We start from the raw sequence: 24248 nt of genomic DNA on the forward strand, positions 1-24248 counted from the left end.
GGTAAGCCATTTAGGACAGAGATGAGGAGGAATTTCTTCACCCAGAGAGTGGTGAACCTGTGGAATTCTCTACCACAGAAGGCAGTAGAGGCCAATTCATTAAATATATTCAAGAAGGAGTTGGATATATTTCTTAAGGCTAAAGGGATCAAGGGATATGGGGAGAAAGCAGGGACAGGGTACTGAATTTGGATGATCTCATTAAATGGCGTAACAGGCTCGAGGGGCCGAATGGCCTACTCCTGCTCCTATCTTCTATGTTTCTATGTTAGAGTTTTGCAGTAAAAGTGGTGGCAGTTTTACCTCTTGTGTGTTGGCAGGCTGGCATCTTTCCTGCCTGAGGATCCATTCTGCTACCACGCCCCTGCAAGAAACTGCCTACTTTTTTGTTTTGTTTTGTTTTGGAAAGTTCTTCTGGTATTAGAGCAACCTGTTACGAAGCGCGGGACGCGGGCGTCGCTGGCAAGGCCGGCATTTATTGCCCATCCCCAATTGCCCCGGAGAAGTTGGCGGTGAACCGCCGCAGTCTGCACGGTGACAGTACTCCCACGGTGCTGTTAGGGGAGGGAGTTCCAGGATTTTGACCCAGCGACGATGAAGGTTACTGCACAGGCCGCTCACAAGCTCTCCAAATACCGCGCGGCTGCGTAAACAAATTTAAAGGTACCGCATGTTGAAAAGACTGTCCACGCACAACAACGACATTTTAGAGCAAACATTGGTTGCAAGGTGTAATTATCTCTAGCTACTCTTTTGGTGCTACTGCGATACCGGTGTCCTGTTGTGATTGTTACATAATCTTGCGTACATGGGAGCACCTAATAAACTGCTTGAGATGTCAAAATATTACAAAGTACTGTAGTAGTACAGTATACACATAACCTGGAAAGAAAGAAGGGCTTGTGTTTATACAGCACCTCCCACGATCTCAGGACGTCCCAAAATGCTTTACAGCCAATGAAGTACTTTTGAAGTGTAGTCACTGTTGTAATGTAGGAAAGGCGGCAGCCAATTTGCGCACAGCAAGCTCCCAGAAGCAGCAATGTGATAATGACCAGATCATCTGCTTTAGTGATGTTGGTTATGGGGTAATTATTTCCCAGGACACCGGGCAATTTATCCAATTTCCTTTTGAAAGTTCCTATTGAATCGGCTTCCACCACCCTTTTCAGGCAGCGCATTCCAGATCGTGGCAACTCACTGGGTAATTTTCTTTTCTCTCCCTCCTGTTGCCTATTTGACAGTGTTGGGATCAGTGTCCTCATTTGGCGAGTAGCTAGTGCTGCGAGGGGCAGGGTGTGGAGGTATGGGGTAAATCTAACATGGCAGGAGGGAGGCCGAGAAACGGGATGAGAATAGAAAAGGGGCAAGTGGGTTTAGAAAGAGAAAAAACAGGAAAGTACTCCAACAGATCAGACAGGAGGGATTAAAATAAATAATGAATAAATTATAAGAGAGAACTTGCATTTCTATAGCGCCTTTCACAACCTCAGGATGTCCCGAAGCTTTACAGCCAATGAAGTACTTTTGAAGTGTAGTCACTGTTGTAATGTAGGAAACACGGCAGCCAATTTATGCACAGCAAGCTCCCACAAACAGCAATGTGATAAATTACCAGATCGTCTGTTTTACTGATGTTGAGTGAGGGATAAATATTGGCCCCAGGACACCGAAAGAGAGAGACTCCCCTGCTCTTCTTCAAAATAGTGCCATGGGATCTTTTATGGCCACCTGAGAGAGCAGACGGGGCCTCGCATTGCTGTTTGTGGGAGCTTGCTGTGCACAAATTGGCTGCTGCGTTTCCTACATTGCAACAGTGAGTACACTTCCAAAAAAAGTGCTTCGTTGGCTGTAAAGCGCTTTGGGACATCCTGAGGTTGTGTGAAGGATGCTGTATAGAAATGCAAGCTCTTTCAGGCCCTCGGTTTAACGTCTCATCCGAAAGATTGTCAAACGGAATCAGATTGGAGTTGTAAGTGCGGCAAGTATCGTGAATAAAATTTGTTAGCTGTGGTCACAAACTGCTATGGAGAGTATGATGTAATAGCATTAGCAGACACGTGATTTGGACTGGGAGCTGAATGTTCCTGGTTACAAGCTGCTCCACAGGGATTTAATAGGGTGGGGAAAGGGAGCCTGATGTTATTAATCAAAGATTCTGTTGCAGCTCCACAAGGAACGAACATACTGGCATTTGAATAGCACCAATCTTGCCAGCAGGGCCCCTCAAAGTACTTCACAGCCAAGGAATTACTATTCAGGCTGTGTCTGCTTTGCAGGCAAGGCCGAGAGCCAAGTTGCGCACAGCAAGGTCCCACAAAACAGCAAATGTGATAATGACCAGATAATCTCTCTTTGTTATGTTAGTTGAAGGATAAATATTGGCCCTAGGACACCTCGTTGTTGAGGGAGGAAAATGTATTAATGCATTTAGGGACACGCGACGGCCATTCGGTCCCTCGAGCCTGTTCCGCCAAGGGAAGGCTTGGTGCGTGCGTACGTGTGAGGGGAGAAGGGGGTGGGGGGGGAAGTGGCAGGGGGAGAAGAAGTCATTCAGAGTGGGAGGAGGTTCATTGTCGGGTATAAACACCAGCGTGGAAACGGTGGGCCAAATGACCAGTTTCTGTGCTGTAGATTCTACGACGCCACTGAGTCGAGCTGAGGACGTCGCTTAATCCACACCAAAAAAAGAAAAGCGATTAACTGGCCATTTTATATCGTGGCTGTTCAGGGTTGGGGTGGATGTTACTGTGTGAAAAGTGGGTGCCATGCTCAGCTGCAATATGATTCCTGCACTTTGTAAAGTAATTCAATGTGTGTGGACCGTATCGAGATGTTTGAGATTGGATGAGGTGCTATATAAATAGTTTTTTTTTGTCCAATCTTGATTTAATTCCTAATTCTTTTAAAACAGCACAGCAGGCTTGCCAACCTGCCAGGATTGTCCTGGAGCTTCCAGGAACTAAAGGTTAATCTCCAGGACACTCGCTGCGAGTATTTAAAAAAAAAAACCCAGGAGAAAAATTGTAGGGGCTTTAAAGACGTCGTGGATGGTTTTTAAAGCAATTTTCTTTGATCTCAAGTTAGTTTATAACTTATAAAAATGTTGGAGATGGAGGGGGTGGCGGGGGAGGCGAGTGGAAGGTTATTTGATGAGGTTGGAGGACATTTGATAACTTTTTTTTTTATTTGTTCCTGGGACGTGGGCGTCGCTGGCAAGGCCAGCATTTATTGCCTATCCCTAGTTGCCCTCGAGAAGGTGGTGGTGAGCTGCTGCCTTGAACCGCTGCAGTCCGTGTGGCGAGGGCACTCCCACAGTGCTGTTAGGGAGGGAGTTCCAGAATTTTGACCCAGCGGCGATGAAGGATCGGCGATATACTTCCAAGTCAGGATGGTGCGAGACTTGGAGGAGAACTTGGAGGTGGTGCTGTTCCCATGCGCCTGCTGCCCTTGACCTTCTAGGTGGAAGAGGTCGCGGGTTTGGGAGGTGCTGCTGAAGAAACCTTGGCGAGTTGCTGCAGTGCCTCTTGTAGATGGTACACACTGCAGCCACGGTACGCCAGTGGTGGAGGGAGTGAATGTTTAAGGTGGTAGATGGGGTGCAGATCAAGCGCCCCATCCACCACCTTAATGCATGTAACCAGAGTTGGAAACCCTGAAGTTTGGGCCACTTGTTTGTTGCATTGCGGATGTGATTGACTCGACGCAAGGGCAACGTTGCTGAATCGGTTGTTCAGGGGAAAAAGCAGGATTTGTGTCGTTATTTAGGAACAGTGACGGTCCCAAGAGATTATGGGGTCCATGTTCACAGATCACGAAAATGTCATCAAAAAGGCTAATGGCCTGTTATAGAAGATGGGGGCAGGAGTAGGCCATTTGGCCCCTCGAACCCGCTCCGCCATTTCATGAGATCATGGCTGATCGTCCAGGACAAGGGGACACAACCTTACAATCAGAGCCAGGCCATTCAGGAGAGAAGTTAGGAAATATTCGCACAAAGGGTGGTCGAAATTTGGAACACTGTCCCTCGCAAAAAGCAGTAGATGCCAGCTCAATTAATAATTCGTAAATCTGAGCTCGATAGATCTTTGCTAGACAAGGGTATAAAAAGATTTGGAGTCAGTGTCAGCCATGGCTCAGTTGGTAGCACCCTCGCCTCCGAGTCAGAAGGTTGTGGGTTCAAGTCCCACTCCAGAGACTTGAGCACATTAAAGCTAGGCTGACACTCCAGTGCAGTGCTGAGGGTAGTGCTGCGCTGTCGGAGGTGCCGTCTTTCGGGTGAGACGTTAAACCGAAGCCCAGTCTGCCCCCTCAGGTGGACGTAAAATACCCCCATGACGCTATTTCAAAGAGGAGCAGGGGGAGTTATCCCGGGTGTCCTGGGGCCAATATTTATCCCTCAACCAACATAACAAAAACAGGATTATCTGGTCATTATCACATTGCTGTTTGTGGGATCTTGCTCTGTGCAAATTGGCTGCCGCGTTTCCCACATTACAACAGTGACTACACTTCAAAAGCACTTCATTGGCTGTAAAGCTCTGAGACGTCCTGTGGTGGCGAAAGGCGCTATAGAAATGCAAGTCTTTCTTTGTTTTCAAGACGGGTGGATGGAGTTGAGATACAGATCAGCCACGAATGCCGGAACAGGCTGGAGGGGCTGAATGGCCTCCTCCTGTTACTATGATCCTATGTATCGAAAGTACCTTGCTAAGCACTGTAAAGGGCTTTGCCCACATGGAATTCCTTGGGTGCTTTTGGGTGAAGGAGCCAGCTGTTCTTGCGCATTTGGCATAAGAACATAAGAAGTAGGATCAGGAGTAGGCCATACGGCCCCTCGGGCCTGCTCCGCCATTCAATAGGATCATGGCTGATCTGAATCTAGACTCACGTCCACTTCCCTGCCCTCTCCCCGTAACCCCTAATTCCCTTATCTGCTAGGAAACTGTCTAGCTCTGTTTTAAATTTATTTAATGTCGCAGCTTCCACAGCTCTCTGGGGTAGCAAATTCCATAGATTTACTACCCTCTGAGTGAAGAAGTTTCTCCTCATCTCAGTTTTGAAAGGGCAGCCCCTTATTCTAAGATTATGCCCCCTAGTTCTAATCTCACCCATCTCCCAGGCCTCTCCGTGCTGGAGGATTAATCAACGTTGGCACCCCATAATAAATCGGCAGTCCAACTTTGCAGTCCTGTGGCTTGAGAGTGGGGTTTAGCGGCGCGATCACTGTACTGTGGAGTGGTGCCAGTCTGGTCTGCTTTTTTCTTTACTACGATAAGCGTGATGAATGAACAGGAAAATGTGGGACAAAAGATTTGGGTGGGAAAATATTTGGATTAATTGAATTCTACAATTGGTTGGTTGTAGGGAGAGGGTGGAAAGGCTGGTGCTGTATAAACTGGACTGAACTCAATGTTATGCCCCGAAGCAGTCCAAAAAAAACCTCGTTTGAATGCTGAGCGAGAGCTAGAAAGGGAGGCGAAACGTCAAGTTAAATAAAAGTCTTCCAACACGACAACCTCGAGTGTAGTTGGGGAGGAAGTTAAAGCCCTAAGGAACCACTATGAACGTACGGACAGGAAAAGACCCGCCGCTCCATCCAGCCTGTCCCCGTACAACTGCGGTTGCTTTCTGTATCGTGATGTAGACACTCCCCATCCCACTCGACAGAGGTGGAAAAAAAAACAGATTTAAAAAAAAAAGAAAACCGGCCAATTTGGGGGGAAAATCTTCTCTCCAACCCCCTTAGGCGATCAAAAGTAGTCCAAGAGACCACTCTGGAGATGGCGAATGAAAGAATTGCATTTCTATAGCGCCTTTCACGACCACCGGACGTCCCAAAGCGCTTTACAGCCAATGAAGTACTTTTTGAAGTGTAGTCACTGTTGTAATGTAGGAAACGCAGCAGCCAATTTGCGCACAGCAAGCTCCCACAAACAGCGATGTGATAATGACCAAATAATCTGTTTGTGATGTTGATTGAGGGATAAATATTGGCACCAGGCATAACTCCCCTGCTCTTCTTCGCAATAGTGACATGGGAATTTTTACGTCCACCCGAGAGAGGCAGACGGGGCCTCGGTTTAGCGTCTCATCCGAAAGATGGCACCTGCGACAGTGCAGCACTCCCTCAGCACTGCACTGGAGCGTCAGCCTAGATTCTCGTGCTCAAGTACCCTGGAGTGGCGATGGTGCTAACAACTGAACCACTGGCTGACACGGGGATGGTAAACATACTACGTAACGCTACTTAAGTGTTTTTAAAAACTGAGGGCACCAACATCCAATACGTGCTGTGTGCACTCCCGAGACTTTCGACACCAGCAGAGCACCGGTTCGAGGTAACCTTGAGGGACGGATCAAACAATAGATGAGCAATGCCCCAGAGTACTTCGTGACAAGGAACGGGATGTGTGAGGCACTGAGTCATTTTGAGAGAAAAGAAAAAGAAAGACTTGCATTTCTATATAGCGCCTTTCACGACCTCAGCAGAACGTCCCAAAGCGCTTCACAGCCAATGAGAGGGGTCACTGTTGTAATGCAGGAAACGCGGCAGCCAATTTGTGCATTTTGAGAGAATCGATGAACACTGGGGAAGTCCCACTCGACTTGGGACTTCACAAGTGTTGTTCACACGGTCGAGAATGGTGGCCGTAAAGAGAGCAAACAGGATGTTGGGTTATAGTGTCAATCGGTTGAGCTCAAATGCCTAGCGATAACGCTGAAGTGGTTGAGTGCTCGGGATAGTCTGCACCTTGAGCAGTTTTTGCAGCAAAATGAGGGCCGTTGGGTGACTAGTGCGCAGCGAGGCTGGTCGCCGGTGTTGGAGAGAAGATCTATGGGGACTGACTTGGTAAGCTACAGCTGTTCAGTCTTTAAAGTTCTCCCATCAAGCTGCACACCATCGTGACCTGGACACACATCGCCGTTCCTTCATTGCTATGTCAAAATCCCCAAATTCCCTACCTAACGCTATTACATAGAAACATAGAAACATAGAAGATAGGAGCAGGAGTAGGCCATTCGGCCCTTCGAGCCTGCTCCGCCATTCAATGTGATCATGGCTGATCATCCAAACTCCGTACCCTGTCCCCGCCTTTTCCCCATATCCCTTGATCCCTTCAGCCTCAAGAAACATATCCAACTCTTTCTTGAATATATTTAATGAACTGGCCTCCACCGCCCTCTGTGGCAGAGAATTCCACAGGTTCACCACTCTCTGGATGAAGAAATTCCTCCTCATCTCTGTCCTAAATGGCTTACCCCTTATCCTTAGACTATGACCCCTGGTTCTGGACTCCCCGGCCATCAGAAACATCCTTCCTGCATCTAGTCTGTCCAGACCTGACAGAATTTTATAGGTCTCGATGAGATCCCCACTCAATCTTCTAAACTCCAGTGAGTATAAGCCCAACCGACACAATCTCTCCTCATACGTCATTCCTGCCATCCCAGGTATTAGCCTGGTGAATCTTCGCTGCACTCCCTCCATGGCAAGAACGTCCTTCCTCAGGTATGGTGACCAAAACTGCACACCATACTCAAGGTGCGGTCTCACCAAGGCCCTGTACAACTGTAGCAAGACATCCTTGTTCCTGTACTCGAACCCTCTTGCTACGAAGGCCAACATACCATTTGCCTTCTTAACCGCCTGCTGCACCTGCATGCTTACCTTCAGCGACTGGTGCACAAGGACACCCAGGTCTCTTTGCACTTCCCCTTCTCCCAATCTATTGCCATTCAAATAATAATCTGCCTTACGGGAGCACCATCACCATAAAGACTCCAGCGGCTCAAAGAGCAGGCCAAACACCACCTTCTCCGAGCAACCAGGGGTGGGTGACGAGTGTGGCTTCACCAGCATTGCCCACACCTCAAACAAATTTTGAAAAATAATGTCTCCAAGGGGACATGCTAGAAATATAGAAGTTAACTGAATTGGGATTTAAAAAATTTATATAAACTTGGAACAATACTTTCAGGTAGACCAGCGAGGCAGGACAAGGGAGCGCTGGTTCAGGGTTGTGAAGGGCAATGTTAGGATCAACGCTGGGAAATAATTTCTTTACATAAGAACATAAGAATTAGGAGCAGGAGTTGGCCACACAGCCTGCTCTGCCAGTCAGTAAGATCATGGCTGATCTACCTCAACTCCACTTTCCCGCTCGATCTCCATATCCCTCGATTTCCCCTAGCGTCCAAAAATCTATCGATCTCAGTCTTGAATATACATAGGAACATAAGAAATGGGAGCAGGAATAGGCCACTTGGCCCCTCGAGTCTGCTCCGCCATTCAATAAGATCATGGCTGATCTTGGGCTCAAAGCCACTTCCCTGCCCGCTCCCCATAACCCTTCACTCCCTTATCTTGCAAAAATCTGTCTATCTCCACCTTAAATGTATTTAATGACCCAGCCTCCACAGCTCTCTCGGGCAGAGAATGCCACAGATTTACGCCCCCCTGAGAGAAGAAATTCCTCCTCATCTCAGTTCTAAAAGGGCGACCCTTTATTCTGAGACTGTGCCCCCGAGTTCTAGATTTCCCCATGAGGGGAAACATCCTCTCTGCATCTACCTTGTCGAGCCCCCTCAGTATCTTATATGTTTCGATAAGATCACCTCTCATTCTTCTAAATTCCAATGAGTATAGGCCCAACCTACTCAACCTTTCTTCATAAGTCAACCCCCTCATCTCAGGAATTAACCTAGTGAATCGTCTCTGAACTGCCTCCAATGCAAGTATATCCTTCCTTAAATAAGGAGACCAAAACTGTACGCAGTACTCCAGGTGTGGTCTCACCAATACCCTGCTTTTATACTCCAACCCCCTTGTAATAAAGGCCAACATTCCATTTCGCAACACTCAAAGACACAGCATCCACAGCCCTCTGGGGCAGAGAATTCCAAAGATTCACAACCCTCAGTGAAGAAATTGCTCCTCATCTCAGTCTTAAATGGCCGACCTCTTATCCTGAGACTATGCCCCCTCGTTCTAGACTCTCCAGCCGGGGGAAACAACCTCTCAGCATCTACCCTGTCAATCCCCTTCAGAATCTTGTATGTTTCAATGAGATCACCTCCTCATTCTTCTAAACTCCAGAGAGTATCGGCCCATTCTACACAATCTCTCCTCATAGGACACCCCTCTCCTCCCAGGGATCAATCTAGTGAACCTTCGTTGCAGTGCCTCTTGCACAGATGGTGTTGGTCATTAGGAAAGTTGGGTGTGTCTAGGAGATTTGACTAAGGTGACAGACCTCCTCAATACTGTAATGGATTCCCCAGTGCTTGGAGTGGGGGGGGAAATCAAATCAAATAGTAACAAAAGTTTGAATGAGGAACATCCATCCATCTGATCAGTTGGTTGTAGCTTTTCCAGTTTTTAGACTTGTACATAAATGGTTATACATTGAGGAAAAGTAATGAGAATAATGCATAATGCAATCTCCTCCAGATGAGAACGAGGATCACAGGACAGAGCTGTTCACTAGATTGATGTCCCTGCCACTAGTGTCAATATCCACCCCTTCCCATCACTGGCGCACCATGCCTACTGTACAGATGAGCTAATAGGATGTGCTGCAGCATCTCGCCAACATCCATCCTCGTGATCTCTACCACCAAGAAGCACAAGAACAGCAGTCAGAGGGACACCATCACCTCCAAGTCACACACCAGCCTGACTTGGACACACACTGCTGTTCCTTCATCGTCGCTGGGTCAAATTCCACTCCCTAAACACCATTGTGGGAGCACCGTCACCCCAAGGACTGCATTGGTTCCAGAAGGCTCACCACCTTCTCAATCGGGACGAGCGGTATAATCTGATATGGCCCACATCCCAGGAACGCATTTTAAAACGAATGAGATATTTACAGATTACATAGTGTTACATTACATTGTAGTTACAGCATAGGAACAGGCCATTCGGCCCAATAAGTTCATGCTCCACATGAGCCTCCTCCCACACTACTTCATCTAACCCCATCAACATATCTGGCTTCCCCTTAAATGCATCTATGCTAGTCTCCTCAACCACTCCCTGTGGTAGCGAGTTCCACATTCACACCACTCTCTGGGTAAAGAAGTTTCTCCTGCATTCCTTATTGGATTTATTAGTGACCATCTTATATTGATGGCCCCTAGTTCTGGTCTTCCCCACAAGTGGAAACATTTTCTCTACGCCTATCTTATCAAAACCTTTCATAATAAAGACCTCGATCAGGTCACCCCTCAGTCTTCTCTTTTCTAGAATAAAGAGCCCCGGCCTGTTCAATATCTTAGCCCAACCTTCCAAGGGGTGGGGAGGAAGAAATTGGTCTCCAGTCATCTCATGTAATAGGATCTTTAATGAATCCGAGGTTGTTGCCCCCACTACCTATTCCAGATGTTGACGGAACAGAGTGGTGTGCGTTTGAGGGCTACCTCATTCAAGTATAAACAGAATAAAATGCTATCTTGCACACCCCTTCCTGTCAAATTTTCTCTTCATACAATTGCATGAATGTACTCTGGGTGGGGGACTTCAATGTCCATCACCAAGGGTGCCTTGGTAGCACCACTACTGACCGAGCTGGCCGAGTCCTGAAGGACATAGCTGCCAGTCTGGGCCTGTGCCAGGTGAGGAGAGAACGCGACACGAGGGGAAAAACCTACTTGACCTCGTCCTCGCCAGTCTACCTGTCGCAGAAGGGCCGAGTGGATGATCCATATCGGCCTCCTCCTGAGGTCCCTACCATCACATAAGACAGTCTTCAGCCAATTCGATTCACTGCACGCGATATCAAGAAACGGCTGGATACAGCAAAGGCTGTGGGTCCCGACAATATCCCGGCTGTCGTACAGAAGCCTTGTGCTCCAGAACTACTCTCAATCATCAGCAAAGTGATGGAAGGTGTCATCGACAGTGCTATCAGGCGACACTTACTCATCAATAACCTGCTCACTGATGCCCAGTTTGGGTTCTGCCAAGACCACTAGGCTCCCGACCTCATTACAGCCTTGGTCCAAATATGGACAAAGGAGCTGAATTCCAGAGGTGAGGTGAGAGTGACTGCGCTTGACATCAAGGCAGCATTTGACCAAGTGTGGCATCAAGGAATCCTAGTACAGGAAACTTTCGATTAACCGGCCCCTAAATAACTGGAACGCTCTATCCACTGGCAAAATTCAGGAGTCGGTTCCGTTAACTTTTATTACCTTTTTTTACTCCATTTGTTGCTGTGCAAGGGTGTAGCTGAAGCTGTTGCTAAGCTACAGAGACGCTTGCAACTTGTGCCGATTGTTTTGAAGTTTACGCAACAGGGGTTGTTGCTTTATACGGAGCTCTGAGCTCCATATCTTTTACTATAGCGTTCGGTTATCCGGAATTGTTGATGAACCGGCACCACGTCGGTCCCGTCTGTGCCGGATACCAGAAAGTTTCCTGTAAAACTGAAGTCAATGGGAATTGGGGAAAATGCTCCACTGGCTGGAGTCATACCGAGCACAAATGAAGATGGTTGTGGTGGTTGGAGGTCAAGCATCACAGCCCCAGGGCATCACTGCAGTGTCCTAGGCCCAACTATCTTCAGCTGCTTCATCAATGACCTTCCCTCCAATATAAGGTCAGAAATGGGGCTGTTCGCTGATGACTGCAGTGTTCAGTGTCATTCGCAACTCCTCAGATAATGAAGTAGTCCATGCCCGCATGCAGCAAGACCTGGACAACATTCAGGCTTGGGCTGATAAGTGGCAAGTAACATTCGCACCACACAAGTCCCAAGCAATGACTATCTCCAACAAGCGAGAGTCTAACCACCGCCCCTTGATATTTAACGGCATTACCATCGCAGAATCTCCCACCATCAACATCCTGGGGGGTCACCATTGACCAGAAACTTACTGGACAGCCACATAAATACTGTGGCAACAAGAGCAGGTCAGAGGCTGGGTATTCTGCGGGGAGTGTCTCACCTCCTGACGCCCCAAAGCCTTTCCACCATCTACAAGGCACAAGTCAGGAGTGTGAATACTCTCCACTTGCCTGGATGAGTGCAGCTGCAATAACACTCAAGAAGCTCGACACCATCCAGGACAAAGCAGCCCGTTTGATTGGCACCCCACCCACCACCTTAAACATTCACTCCCACCACTGGCATACCGTGGCTGCAGTGTGTACCATCTACAAGATGCACTGCAGCAACTCGCCAAGGTTTCTTCGACAGCACCCCCCAAACCCGCGACCTCTCCCACCTAGACGGAAAGGGCAGCAGGCGCATGGGAACACCACCACCTCCAAGTTCCCCTCCAAGTCACACACCATCCTGACTTGGAAATATATCGCCGCTCCTTCATCGTCACTGGGTCAAAAACCTGGAACTCCCTCCCTAACAGCACTGTGGGAGTACCTTCACCACACGGGCTGCAGTGGTTCAAGAAGGCGGCTCACCACCACCTTCTCAAGGGCAATTAGGGATGGGCAATAAATGCTGGCCAGCGACGCCCAATTCTCATGGACGAATAAAAACATTTTTTTTCAGTTTTTAAAATTTATCTGAGGAAGTTATTCTTTGGCATTGAGTTGTTTGAACTGTAAGTGGGCTGTGAACTGTAAGTGGGCTTTGCAATTTAACTATTTGCTTGTGGTGGTAGAGATTGTGTGGGAGACGCTAGAGTTTTTGTGGTGTTGGTGCGCGCTGCCATGGATTCACTGTGTACTTTAATTTTGTTGTGATGTTTTTTGTTAAAATAAGTGGCGGCTGATGTTTTTGCTCCTGGACTCAATTAGAAGTTGCAAATGTCTTTTTTTTGGGGGGTGGGGGGGTGGGACACTTGGCTGTCTGTTTCTCGTATGTGTGCCTGTGTTGAGTGAGCTTTAAGTGGTGTGAAAGGTTGGCAGGCAGTGCAGACCTTTGGTGTTTGCTGTAGATCTCCTCGGAGTGAAATAGCCTGCAAACGGACACACGATAAAGGGGACGGCTAGAAGGAAAAAAAATCAGCTGGTGGGATAGAGTCCGTCCCTTTTCCCCATGTTCCTACTGAGCAAAGTGATCCCGTCCCAACCCTCGACACTCTCCAGCCACCAGAAGCCAAAGTAACTTCCCAAGAGGCGCAAAATAAGCAGATGGATTTTAAAAAACTGGACGCCTCGGCCAGTTCAGGGAAGAATTATTCTGGGGAAGTTCCCTCTACATTCGGAACAGGAGTAGGCCATTCAGCCCCTCGAGCCTGCTCCATCCCATTCAGTTAGATCATGGCTGGTCAAAACCAATCTCTGACCCCGACAGGCGATCAAAACGAGTTCCAGGAGGTAATGATGACCACAAGGTCTATTCTGCAACAACTCAGCTACCCTGTGTCTGCAGTGAAGTCGACCTTGTCTAGCTCCCATTATTGAACATTTCCAGTGAATCTGTATCCATTGCATGAGCCGGTAATCTATTCCAAAGATCAGTGATCCTCTGGGGGAAAAACCTCCTGACAAATTCTATCCTTACGTACCTTGTACTCGCGTCCACTCGTTTCTCCCCAACACCTAATTCAAATAATCTGCCCACACGTACACAGTCTAGTCCCTTCGTAATGTTAAATCAAGTCTCGCCGAATTCAACGCTTTTCTAGAGTAAAGGCACCCGGTTCTGCAGTGTCGCTAATGGACTGTGACCCAACCCTCCCCCTCCCCTCCCCCCCCCAAATAAATCTTCAACTAGCTTTTTGAGAGGGCTTTCCCCCTCTCCTTTCTCTCTCTCTCGCCATTCAATTCAATTCAATTCAAATTGCTTTATTGGCATGACAAGATACATCTTATGTTGCCAAAGCACAGAAATACATGTATGATTGACCACATAAACACCGATCTAGACATACAGTGTATATAGACAAGTATACCCATGTATACATAGCTATATGCACATATAATATGCATATAATCTTTTCTTAGATTTAATGTGTCACTGGTTGTCCCTCTGCTTGTGGCAAGCTGTAACGTAGTTTGCCGCTATAGTTACACATTTTCTCTGTTCCCCCAATAGATATGGGAGTTTTTGGAGGTCATTCAAATTTTTGAATTCAGGGCATATTTTTGTGAATTTTGGGTAGAAATTCTCCCTCATGTCCTGATAGTTTCCGCAAGTTGTGAGGAAGTGCATCTCTGTCTCCACCACTCCCTGACTGCAGTGAGAGCATATCCTGTCCTCTCTTGGCAGCCGGGTCTGCCTGTGTCTGCCTTTTTCGATGGCCAGGCTATGTTCACTAAGTCTGTACATTGTCAAGGTTTTTCTCAGTTTGCTATCCTTTACCATGGTCAGGTATTCAGCCATGGTGTATTGTCTGTTTAGGGCCAAATAGCAATCGGGTTTGTTTTGGGTTTTTGTCGTTTCTCTCTCGCCTGCCTCTCTCTCTCGCCTGCCTCTCTCTCTCTCTCGCCTGCCTCTCTCTCTCTCTCTCGCCTGCCTCTCTCTCTCTCTCTCGCCTGCCTCTCTCTCTCTCTCGCCTGCCTCTCTCTCTCTCTCGCCTGCCTCTCTCTCTCTCTCGCCTGCCTCTCTCTCTCGCCTGCCTCTCTCTCGCCTGCCTCTCTCTCTCTCTCGCCTGCCTCTCTCTCTCTCTCGCCTGCCTCTCTCTCTCTCTCGCTCCTCCTCCTCCTTTCCTCGATGGTTTTTGCATCTCTAACAAATTGACTCTTTTGCCAGCAAGCTTTGAAACATTTTTTCCTGATGGCACTTATTTTAAAAAGGGATTTAAGTGTTTCTACTTCTCTCTTTGCATTGAAAGCCGAGGAAGTAAAGATGTTTTATTTTAGATCATGTTTACAACCGTGCAAGAAACGGGGGAGGAATTCTTCCGTGGTGTCGCTAATGGACTGTGACCCAACCCTCCCCCCCCCAATAAATCTTTAACTAGCTTTTTGTAGCGCTAAGGATCACACCCCAATCAAATAATGTTCTTTAAATAACTTGTTAAATTAATGAGGCCCCCCCCCCGCTCACTGGGACTGTCCACATTTTACACGTGGGCTCTTGTGCCAGGTGCTTGTATGTTTTACAGGGCCTGTACTTGGGCTGTTCATTAAGGATGTCAAACAAACCTTTTCATTGAGTGCGCAGTAAAACTTTATGGCATTGAGCAACCCAATGTTTGGAGGAGAAAATAATGATGATCAAGGGGTTTGAGAGAGTGGATGGGGAGAAGCTGTTTCCACCGGCAGAAGGTTCGATAAGGAGAGGAGACAGATTGCAGATAATTGGCAAAAGAACAGAGGGGGGCGATGAGAATTATTCCGCCCCCCACCCGCAGCGAGTTGTTGTGATCTGGAACGCGCTGCCTGAAAGGGCGGTGGAAGCATTTGATAGTAACTTTCAAAAGGGAATTGGATAAATACTTGAAGGGGAGAAAAAAATGGCAGGGCTATTGGGGGAAAGAGCAGGGGGTAGTGGGTCTAATTGGAGAGCTCTTTCAAAGAGCCGGCACAGGCACGATGGGCCGAATGGACCCCTCCTGTGCTGTATGGTTCCCTGAGCCTTATCCTCTGAGTTAAGGGCTTCTAAACAAGGTACTGATCCGGTGGCCCTCCCCTCAGACTTTTCTTGGCCCTAAATACCTCTCAACATGTGAAGAGACTAGAACTGGGCTCGGATGTGGTACAGTCGTGTAGTGGTTATGTGCCTGCACTACAGTCCAGAGGCATGGCCTAATAATCCAGAGAGCAAGAGTTCGAATCGCAACATGGCAGACTTTTATATTAAAAAAAATCTGGAATCAGTAAAAGTGACCATGAAGCTGTCTGATTGGTTGTCATAAAAGCGCAACTGGTTCACTGATGTCCTTTCAGTGACCGTCCTTACCCGGTCTGGGCCTCTATGTGACTCCAGTCCCACACCAACGTGGTTGACTCTCAATCGCCCTCTGAAGTGGCCTAGCAAGCCCCTCAGTTATAGTGAAACCTCTACCAGCGGTTCAAGAAGGTCCATCTCGCCACCACCATCTTGGGGCAATTAGGGGTGGCCTTCCCGGCGGTGCCCACATTCTGAGTGAGTAGAAAAAAAGAGTATACAGGTTTGAATGGAGGATACACAACTTTATAATGGAATTACATGTGAAGGAGGTATTTGACTGTAAAAAGGAGGGGTAGGTTTCCATTTCTCTTATAAATTAAAAAAATCCAAAAGACTTGCATTTATATAGCGCCTTTCACCAGCACCAGACGTCCCAAAGCGCTTTACCGCCAATGAAGTACTTTTTGAAGCGTAGTCGCTGTTGTAATGTAGGAAACGCGGCAGCAAATTGCGCACAGCAAGCTCCCACAAACGGCAATGTAATAATGACCAGATAATCTGTTTTAGTGATGTTGATTGTGGGATAAATATTGGCCCCAGGACACCGGGGATAACTCCCCTGCTCTTCTTCGAAATAATGCCATGAGCTCTTTTACGTCCACCCGAGAGAGTAGACGGGGCCTCGGTTTAACGTCTCTTCCAAAAGACGGCTCCTCCGACAATGCAGCATTCCCTCAGTACTGCGCTGGAGCGTCAGTCTAGATTTTTGTGCTCCCTGGAGTTGGACAATGAGATACAACAAGCCAGTGCTCTCCAACAGCCTTTTCCTTGGCTGCTGTATAGGAGAGTGCAGTTGGTGCAGTCTTGGACTCCAGTAGAGCTTGGGTTCAAAGGCTGAGGTTAACAAATACTGAAGAAGTTGCAACATCTCCGAGTGTGGGACCCAGGCTTTTGACAGAGCCCATGTTTGTCAATTTCTTCACGAGAAGCTTTGTTGGAAGGTTTCCTTGAAGGCGACAGTGCATCCAGTGTGGCTGGGAAGAGCACTTGGGACCTCCCCACAGCCTTGATCTAGACACGGATGCAAGAGCTGGCTGCCCGCAGAGAGTAGCTGCTCTTGGCATTTAAGACTTCATTTAGTCCAAGTACAGCACCAAGTAGTCCTCTCCAAACTGAGCTCAACGGGGATGAAAAGAAAAACCCTCCTGGAGTTATAACCGACGCGAAGGAAGATGGCCATCGTCACCACAATCAGAGAACAAACGCAGATTGGGTGACTGCTTTGCGGAACACCTCCGTTCAGCCTGTAAGGGTGACCCCGAGCTTCCGTCGCCTGTCACTTTAACTCACCGCTCCATTCCCACTCGGACCTCACCGTCCTTGGCCTCTTGTATTGTTCCACGGAAGCTCAACGTAAACTCGAGGAACAGCACCTCATCTTCCGATTAGGCACTTTGCAGCCTTCTGGACTCAATATCGAGTTCAACAATTTCAGATCATAACCTCGGCCCCTATTACACATTTTTTCTTGTAATTTTTCCACTCCTTTCCCCCCCCCCCCCTTTCCTTTTGTTTCTCTCTCCCACCTGGCAGCTATCTCTTGCCCTGCCAGTACACTTCACACCCAATCTCAGCCTATTACCATCTCGTCTAGCTCTTTTGTTTCTTTCACTTCTTTTGTCCGATCGCAGCCCTGCCTTCGATCTATTTTCTTTTCTTTCCAGTTTTGAAGAAGGGTTCGACCTGAAACGTCAACTCAAATTTCTCTCCACGGATGTTGCCTGACCTGCTGAGTTTTTCCAGCATTTTCTGTTGTTATTTCTAAATAATTAACAAGTATGTGCTGGGAAATGCAAAACATTGGAAAGAAGTGCCGTACCTGAAAGGTTAACTTTACATTGCTTCAACATCACATCGGAACAGGAATCGGCCATTCAGCCCCTCGAGCCTGTTGCACCATTCAATTAGCTCTCGGCTGGTGTGCGCCGTAACTCCATTTGCCTATCTTGGTTCCGTAACCCTTAATAACCTGGCCCGATTTCAGTTTTGAAATTTTCAATTTTCAGCAGCTTTTTTTTTTTGAGGGCGAGAGTTCTCCAGATTTCATTTTAAGTTGGAATACCCTTTTCTTTCCTTGTGTGCAATAAGAGTGGGGGGGGGCGGTTCCTGTGACTCGCAATTCTGAAAGGATCTGGGTGAGTGGAGAAGGGAATTGGTCAAGCAATCGAGCAGGACTGAAGATATGAAATTTCTAGTCCGGCTGGCCAATTTGCCATTAATTCCATGGAATTTTATCTTCAAGTAGCTTGCTCTGGAGTTTAAATTTTTTTTTTTATTCATTGATGGGATGTGGGCGTTGCTGGCTGGCAAGGCCGGCATTTATTGCCCATCCCTAATTGCCCTTGAGAAGATGGTGGTGAGCCGCCTTCTTGAACCGCTGCAGTCCATATGGTGTAGGTACACCCACAATGCTGTTAGGAAGGGAGTTCCAGGATTTTGGCCCAGCGACAGTGAAGGAACGGCGATACAGATCCAAGTCAGGATGGTGTGTGGCTTGGAGGGGAACTTGTAGGTGGTGATGTTCCCATGCGTCTGCTGCCCTTGTCCTTCTAAGTGGTAGAGGTCGTGGGTTTGGAAGGTGCTGTTGAAGGAGCTTTGGCGAGTTGCTGCAGTGCATCTTGTAGATGGTACACACTGCAGCCACGGTACGCCGGTGGTGGAGGGAGTGAATGTTGAAGGTGGTGGATGGAGTGCCAATCAAGCGGGCTGCTTTATCCTGAATGGTGTCGAGCTTCGAGTGTTGTTGGAGCTGCACTCATCCAGGCAAGTGGAGAGTCCTCCATCACACTCCTGACTTGTGCCTTGTAGATGGTGGAAAGGCTTTGGGGAGTCAGGAGGTGAGACACTCGCCGCAGAATTCCCAGCCTCTGGCCTGCTCTTGTAGCCACAGTATTTATATGGCTGGTCCAGTTCAGTTTCTGATCAATGGTAACCCCCAGGATGTTGATAGTGGGGGATTCAGCGATGGTAAAGCCATTGAATGTCAAGGGGAGATGGTTAGAGTCTCGCTTGTTGGAGATGGTCATTGCCTGGCACTTGTGTGGTGCGAATGTTACTTGCCAAAATACATTTTATGGATAACCATTATCCATCAGCATTCTTCCCAAGGCCGCGTAGCTCTCTGCCGGTCCCGCGCAGCCCAGGACCGGCTTTTCCCCACATTAAATTTTGCACGTGCGTGAAACTGTGAATGAGCCGCACACCCAAAAAAAAAAAAATTGGGCGGGGGGAATTGTTGAGCACTTAAGATTTGTAAGATGTGAGCTCCTGCTTCTGGTACCGCGTGCTCTGGAGCTGAATAATGTTGTTGAATAATGTTTTTGTTTTCAGAAAGGGATTACAACAACCTCTGCGACAAGCAACCGATAGGAAGGCACCTTTTCAGGCAGTTCTGTGAGACTCGGTTAGAACTGAAGAGATGTATTGAATTCCTGGACTCGGTGGTAAGCTTTTACTTTAACCGGCATTTTTACGCCCACGAAGGAATCGTTAGATGGAAAAAAAAACGACCAAGGTCCCATCTAATGTGCCTTCTAGCCATCCTGGTAGAACATTGGAACATAAGAAACAGGAGCAGGAGTAGGTCAGTCGGCCCCTCGAGCTCCGCCATTCAATAAGATCATGGCTGATCCAATCTTGGCCTCAATGCCACTTTCCCACTCTCTCCCCATACCCCTTGACTCCCCTGTAGTTCAAATATCGGTCTATCTCCGCCTTGAATTTATTCAATGACTCAGCCTCCACAGCTCTCCGGGGTAGAGAATTCCAAAGATTCACGACCCTCTGAGAGAAGAAATTCCTCCTCATCTCCGTCTTAAATGGGCGACCCCTTATTCTGAAACTATGCCCCCTAGTTCTAGATACCCCCACTAGGGGAAACATCCTCTCATCATCCACCCTGTCAATCCCCCCTCAGAATCTTTTATGTTTCAATAAGCTCACCTCTCATTCTTCTAAACTCCAATGAGTATAGGCCCAACCTGCTCAACCTTTCCTCATACGTCAACCCCTTCATCCCAGGAATCAACCTAGTGAACCTTCTCTGAACTGCCTCCAATGCAAATATATCCTTTAAATATGGAGACCAAAACTGTGCGCAGTACTCCAGGTGCAGTCTCACCAGCGTCCTGTAAGATGTGATAGTCGCATGATACAATGATAATGGAGTTGTTGACTAATCATAGCAATTTATCAATTAGTCTACAGACAGACCCAGAATTGACACGAGGAAAACCCCAGGGGTGGAGAGCAGGGGTGAAGATGGCCATTCTCATCCATATATCTCTTGAAAATGTCCCCAGTGTCTTTGAAATAATCTGCCATCCGGGGTAATATTGATGAACATTTAGTATCCTCTTAAGTAAAGAAGATGCCTTAAATTTACTTATCACTAAATTAAATTTGTGTTTTCTGATCCTACTAGCCCGGTTATGTTAAAGATTTTTCAGTAAGGATCTAGTTAACACACTGTTAGATCCGTGTAGCTTGATGTTGTATTTCCTCCAATAATGAGACAAGAGACTGCAGGGAATAATCAACAGGTGTTTATTGGATGAGAGTTACTCTAAAACTAACTGTACAGATCCCTACTCAGGGTTTATATACAGGTGTGGTCCCTGCCGGTACTACAGTATACAGGAGCTGTAAAAAGAAGTTCTCCCCTTAAAGGTACATACACTACACACACCAAAACCAATCATAACCCAGGGCTTTGGTGAGACCGCACCTGGAGTACTGCGCACAGTTTTGGTCTCCTCTTATCTGAGGAAGGATATACTTACCTTCAATTCCGGTGGAACGAAGGTTCACTAGATTGATTCCTGGGATGAGAGGGTTGCCCAATGAGGAGAGGTTGAGTAGAATGGGCCTATACTCTCGAGTTTAGAAGAATGAGAGGTGATCTCATTGAAACACGTAAGATTCTGAGGGGGGTTGACTGGGTAGATGCTGAGAGGTTGTTTCCCCCTGGCTGGAGAGTCCAGAACTAGGGGTCACAGTCTCAGGATAAGGGGTTGGCCATTTAAGACTAAGATGAGGAGGAATTTCTTCACTCAGAGTTGTGAATCTTTGGAATTCTCTACCCCAAAGGGCTGTGGGTGCTGAATTGTTGAGTATGTTCAAGACTCCGATAGATAATGTTTGGACTCTCGGGGAATCAAGGGATATGGGGAATGGGCGGGAAAGTGGAGTTGAGGTTGAATTCAGCCATGATCTTATTGAATGGCGGAGCAGGCTCGAGGGGCCATATGACCCACTCCTGATCCTATTTCTTATGTTGTTGTGTTCAAAGAAGCATGTTTAGGGGGAAAAGGAACTCAAGTTTAGGTGAAAGGTTTAATTGTATTGCTAGTCACAGTTGAAGTAAACCTGGAATTAAATGTTTTATACAGCTGACCGTATGTTTTATTGAAGTTCCAGTAACCAGGCTGTATAGACTCCAAACTAAAGCCATTAATCCTGTGCCTCCTTGCATCTGGAACATAGGAGCTAGGAGGAGGCCATTCGGCCACTCGAGCCTTTTCCGCTATTCAATAAGATCACGGCTGATCAGTACCTCGCCTTCCATTTACCTGTCTTAGCTTCATGATAGTCTTACGGAATACAGATCTATCGCTCTTGAAAATTTCAGTTGACCGCGCCCCCCCCCCCCCCCCCCCCCCCCCCCCAGCGTCCACAGCCTCTTGCGGGAGCACGATCTAGATTTCCACTACCATTTGTGTGGAGGGGGAAACAAAGTACTTGCTGATAAAACATTTGGTTAGGGATGTAAATGAGTGTCGTAAGGGTAAGAAAGAAAGACTTGCATTTCTAAAGCGCCTTTCACGACCACAGGACGTCTCAAAGCGTTTTACAGTCAATGAAGTACTTTTGGAGTGTAGTCACTGTTGTAATGTGGGCTAGGCGGCAACCAATTTGCGCACAGCAAGCTCCCATGTGATAATGACCAGATAATCTGTTTTTGTTATGTTGGTTCAGGGATAAATATCGGTCAGGACACCGGAGAGAACTGCGCGGCTCTTATTTGAAATAGTGGCCGTGGGATCTTTTACGTTCACCTTAGAGAGCAGTCTCGGTTTAACGTCTCATCCAAGAGACCGCACCTCCGACAGTGCAGCACTCCCTCAGCACTGTACTAGGAGTGTCAGCCTGGATTTTTGGGACTTGAACCCACGACCTTCTGACTCGGGAGGCGAGCGTGCTGCCCACTGAACCGCTGCGTACAAATTAACTAATTTTATGACGTGGGGTGGCTGGGAAGGATTCGGGTGCAGTGAAAAATTTCTCAAACTTTTTGCGGAAGTTGGAACGGAATTTGGGCAGAATCTGTGGTCTGTGGTCTGTGGTCGGTGGGAATGAGCTTGACGAGCTGGTGTTTTGTTAATTCACATGGTGCTGACTTAAGGCTGTTGATGCATCTGACGGGAAGACGGTGGCACTTTGCCCAGCTACTTATGGCAAATGCTATCATCTCATCAGTCCCAAGTGGCTTTCTATGGAAAGAAATGCCTTCTATCTGGTCGGATCAACAACAGCAAGTTGTATTTATGTCGCGCATTTAACGTCCCAAGGCACTTCGCGGGAGCAGTTATCAAACAAAATTTGACAACAAGCCACCCAAGGAGATCTTCGGACAGGTGACCAAAAGTTTGGTCAAAGAGGGAGGTTTCAAGGAGCGTCTTAAAGGAGGCGAGAGAGAGGCGGAGAGGTTTAGGGAGGGAATTCCAGAGCTTGGGGCTGAGGCGGCCGAAGGCACGGCCGCCAATGGTGGGAGCGATTTAAAATCAGGGGGATGGGCAAGAGGCCAGAATTGAATCTGAGGACAGCCTTTGATGTAGACCTAATCCAGTCACTCCCTGGAACAGATAAAGGGCTCCCTAGTGACGTGCAGTACGTTGGTGTGATGGGAGATTCTGGATGTGTGTCAACCTCATTGAAACTTATAAAATTCTAACAGGACTGGACAGACTAGATGCAGGAAGGATGTTCCCGATGGCGGGGGAGTCCAGAACCAGGGGTCACAGTCTAAAGATAAGGGGTAAGCCATTTAGGACAGAGATGAGGAGGAATTTCTTCACCCAGAGAGTGGTGAACCTGTGGAATTCTCTACCACAGAAGGCAGTAGAGGCCAATTCATTAAATATATTCAAGAAGGAGTTGGATATATTTCTTAAGGCTAAAGGGATCAAGGGATATGGGGAGAAGGCAGGGACAGGGTACTGAATTTGGATGATCAGCCATGATCTCATTGAATGGCGGAGCAGGCTCGAGGGGCCGAATGGCCTACTCCTGCTCCTATCTTCTATATTAACCTGTAGGAAAAATTCACAGGTGGGTCAACCCACAGCTGTATTCTAGTAGCTGGGTCATTATAATTCGGAAACAAACCGGTACATTCATGTTTGGAAACTGGATTCACTTCATCTTCCCCCCACCCCCCCTGCTCATTTTCTCCCCTTCCCAAATTCATAGAGGGCTTGAAATGAAATAAATTAATTTCTATAGCTGCCTTTCACAACCCCAGGACGTGCCAAAGCACTTTACAGCCAATGAAGTACTTTTGAAGTGTAGTCACTGTTGTAACATAGGAATTGTTCAATATTATCCCTCAACTAACACCTAAAAAACAGATTACAGGAAACTTTGGTTTATCCGGAGGTTGTATGTCCGGAATACTCGATCTAACGGCAAAAATCAGGAGCCGTTTTCTATAAGTTTTTTTAGTTCTCGTTCTTTTTTTTTCCCAGTCAGCCACTGCAAGGCCTGTAGCTATAGCAACAGCTTCAGCTAGAGACGCTTGCAGCTGCAGCCGACTCTTTAGAAGCTGTTGCTAAGCAACAGTGTTTGTTGTCAGATACGGAGATGAAAACCTCCGTATGCTTCAACATTAACTTTGTATGTCTGGCAGTTTTGATAGATCGGCAACAGCTCGGTCCCGTCGGTGCCGGATATCACAAAGTTTCCTGTATCTGGTCATATATCTCACTGCTGTTTGTGGGAGCTTACTGTGCCAGCCTTTCGAGAACCTCCTCCGTATCAATTTTTATCCCATCCAGTATCTCAACTATCTCCTCTTTCACTATGGCTTTGGCAGCATCTTCCTTGGTTAAGACAGATACAAAGTACTCATTTAGTACCTCCGCCATGCCCTCTGCCTCCATGCGTAGGTCTCTAATCGGCCCCACCCCTCCTCTTACTACCCGTTTACTATTTATATGCCTATAGAAGACTTTTGGATTCCCTTTTATGTTAGCTGCCAATCTATTCTCATACTCTCTCTCTTTGCCCCTCTTATTTCCTTTTTCACTTCCCCTCTGAACTGTCTATATTCAGCCTGACATCTGTCATACACCCCCTTTTTCTGCTTCATGTTACTCTCTATCTCTTTCATCATCCAGGGAGCTCTGGCTTTGGTTGCCCTACCTTTCCGCCTCGTGG

General features: G+C 47.4%; 1 protein-coding gene across 1 annotated transcript in view; it reads left to right on the forward strand.

The window, feature by feature from the left end:
- LOC147123982 (G protein-coupled receptor kinase 5-like) overlaps positions 1-24248 on the forward strand; it is a 160841-nt gene that overhangs the window by 82223 nt on the left and 54370 nt on the right. The window contains exon 3 of the mRNA XM_086002705.1: positions 19143-19255. Within this exon, the coding sequence (XP_085858831.1) occupies positions 19143-19255 (113 nt within the window). The remainder of the gene's footprint in view (positions 1-19142; positions 19256-24248) is intronic.

Source organism: Somniosus microcephalus, chromosome 1 (assembly GCF_052327205.1).
Source record: "Somniosus microcephalus isolate GS21.2 chromosome 1, FLI_Smic_1.0, whole genome shotgun sequence".
Taxonomy (NCBI): Eukaryota; Metazoa; Chordata; class Chondrichthyes; order Squaliformes; family Somniosidae; genus Somniosus; species Somniosus microcephalus.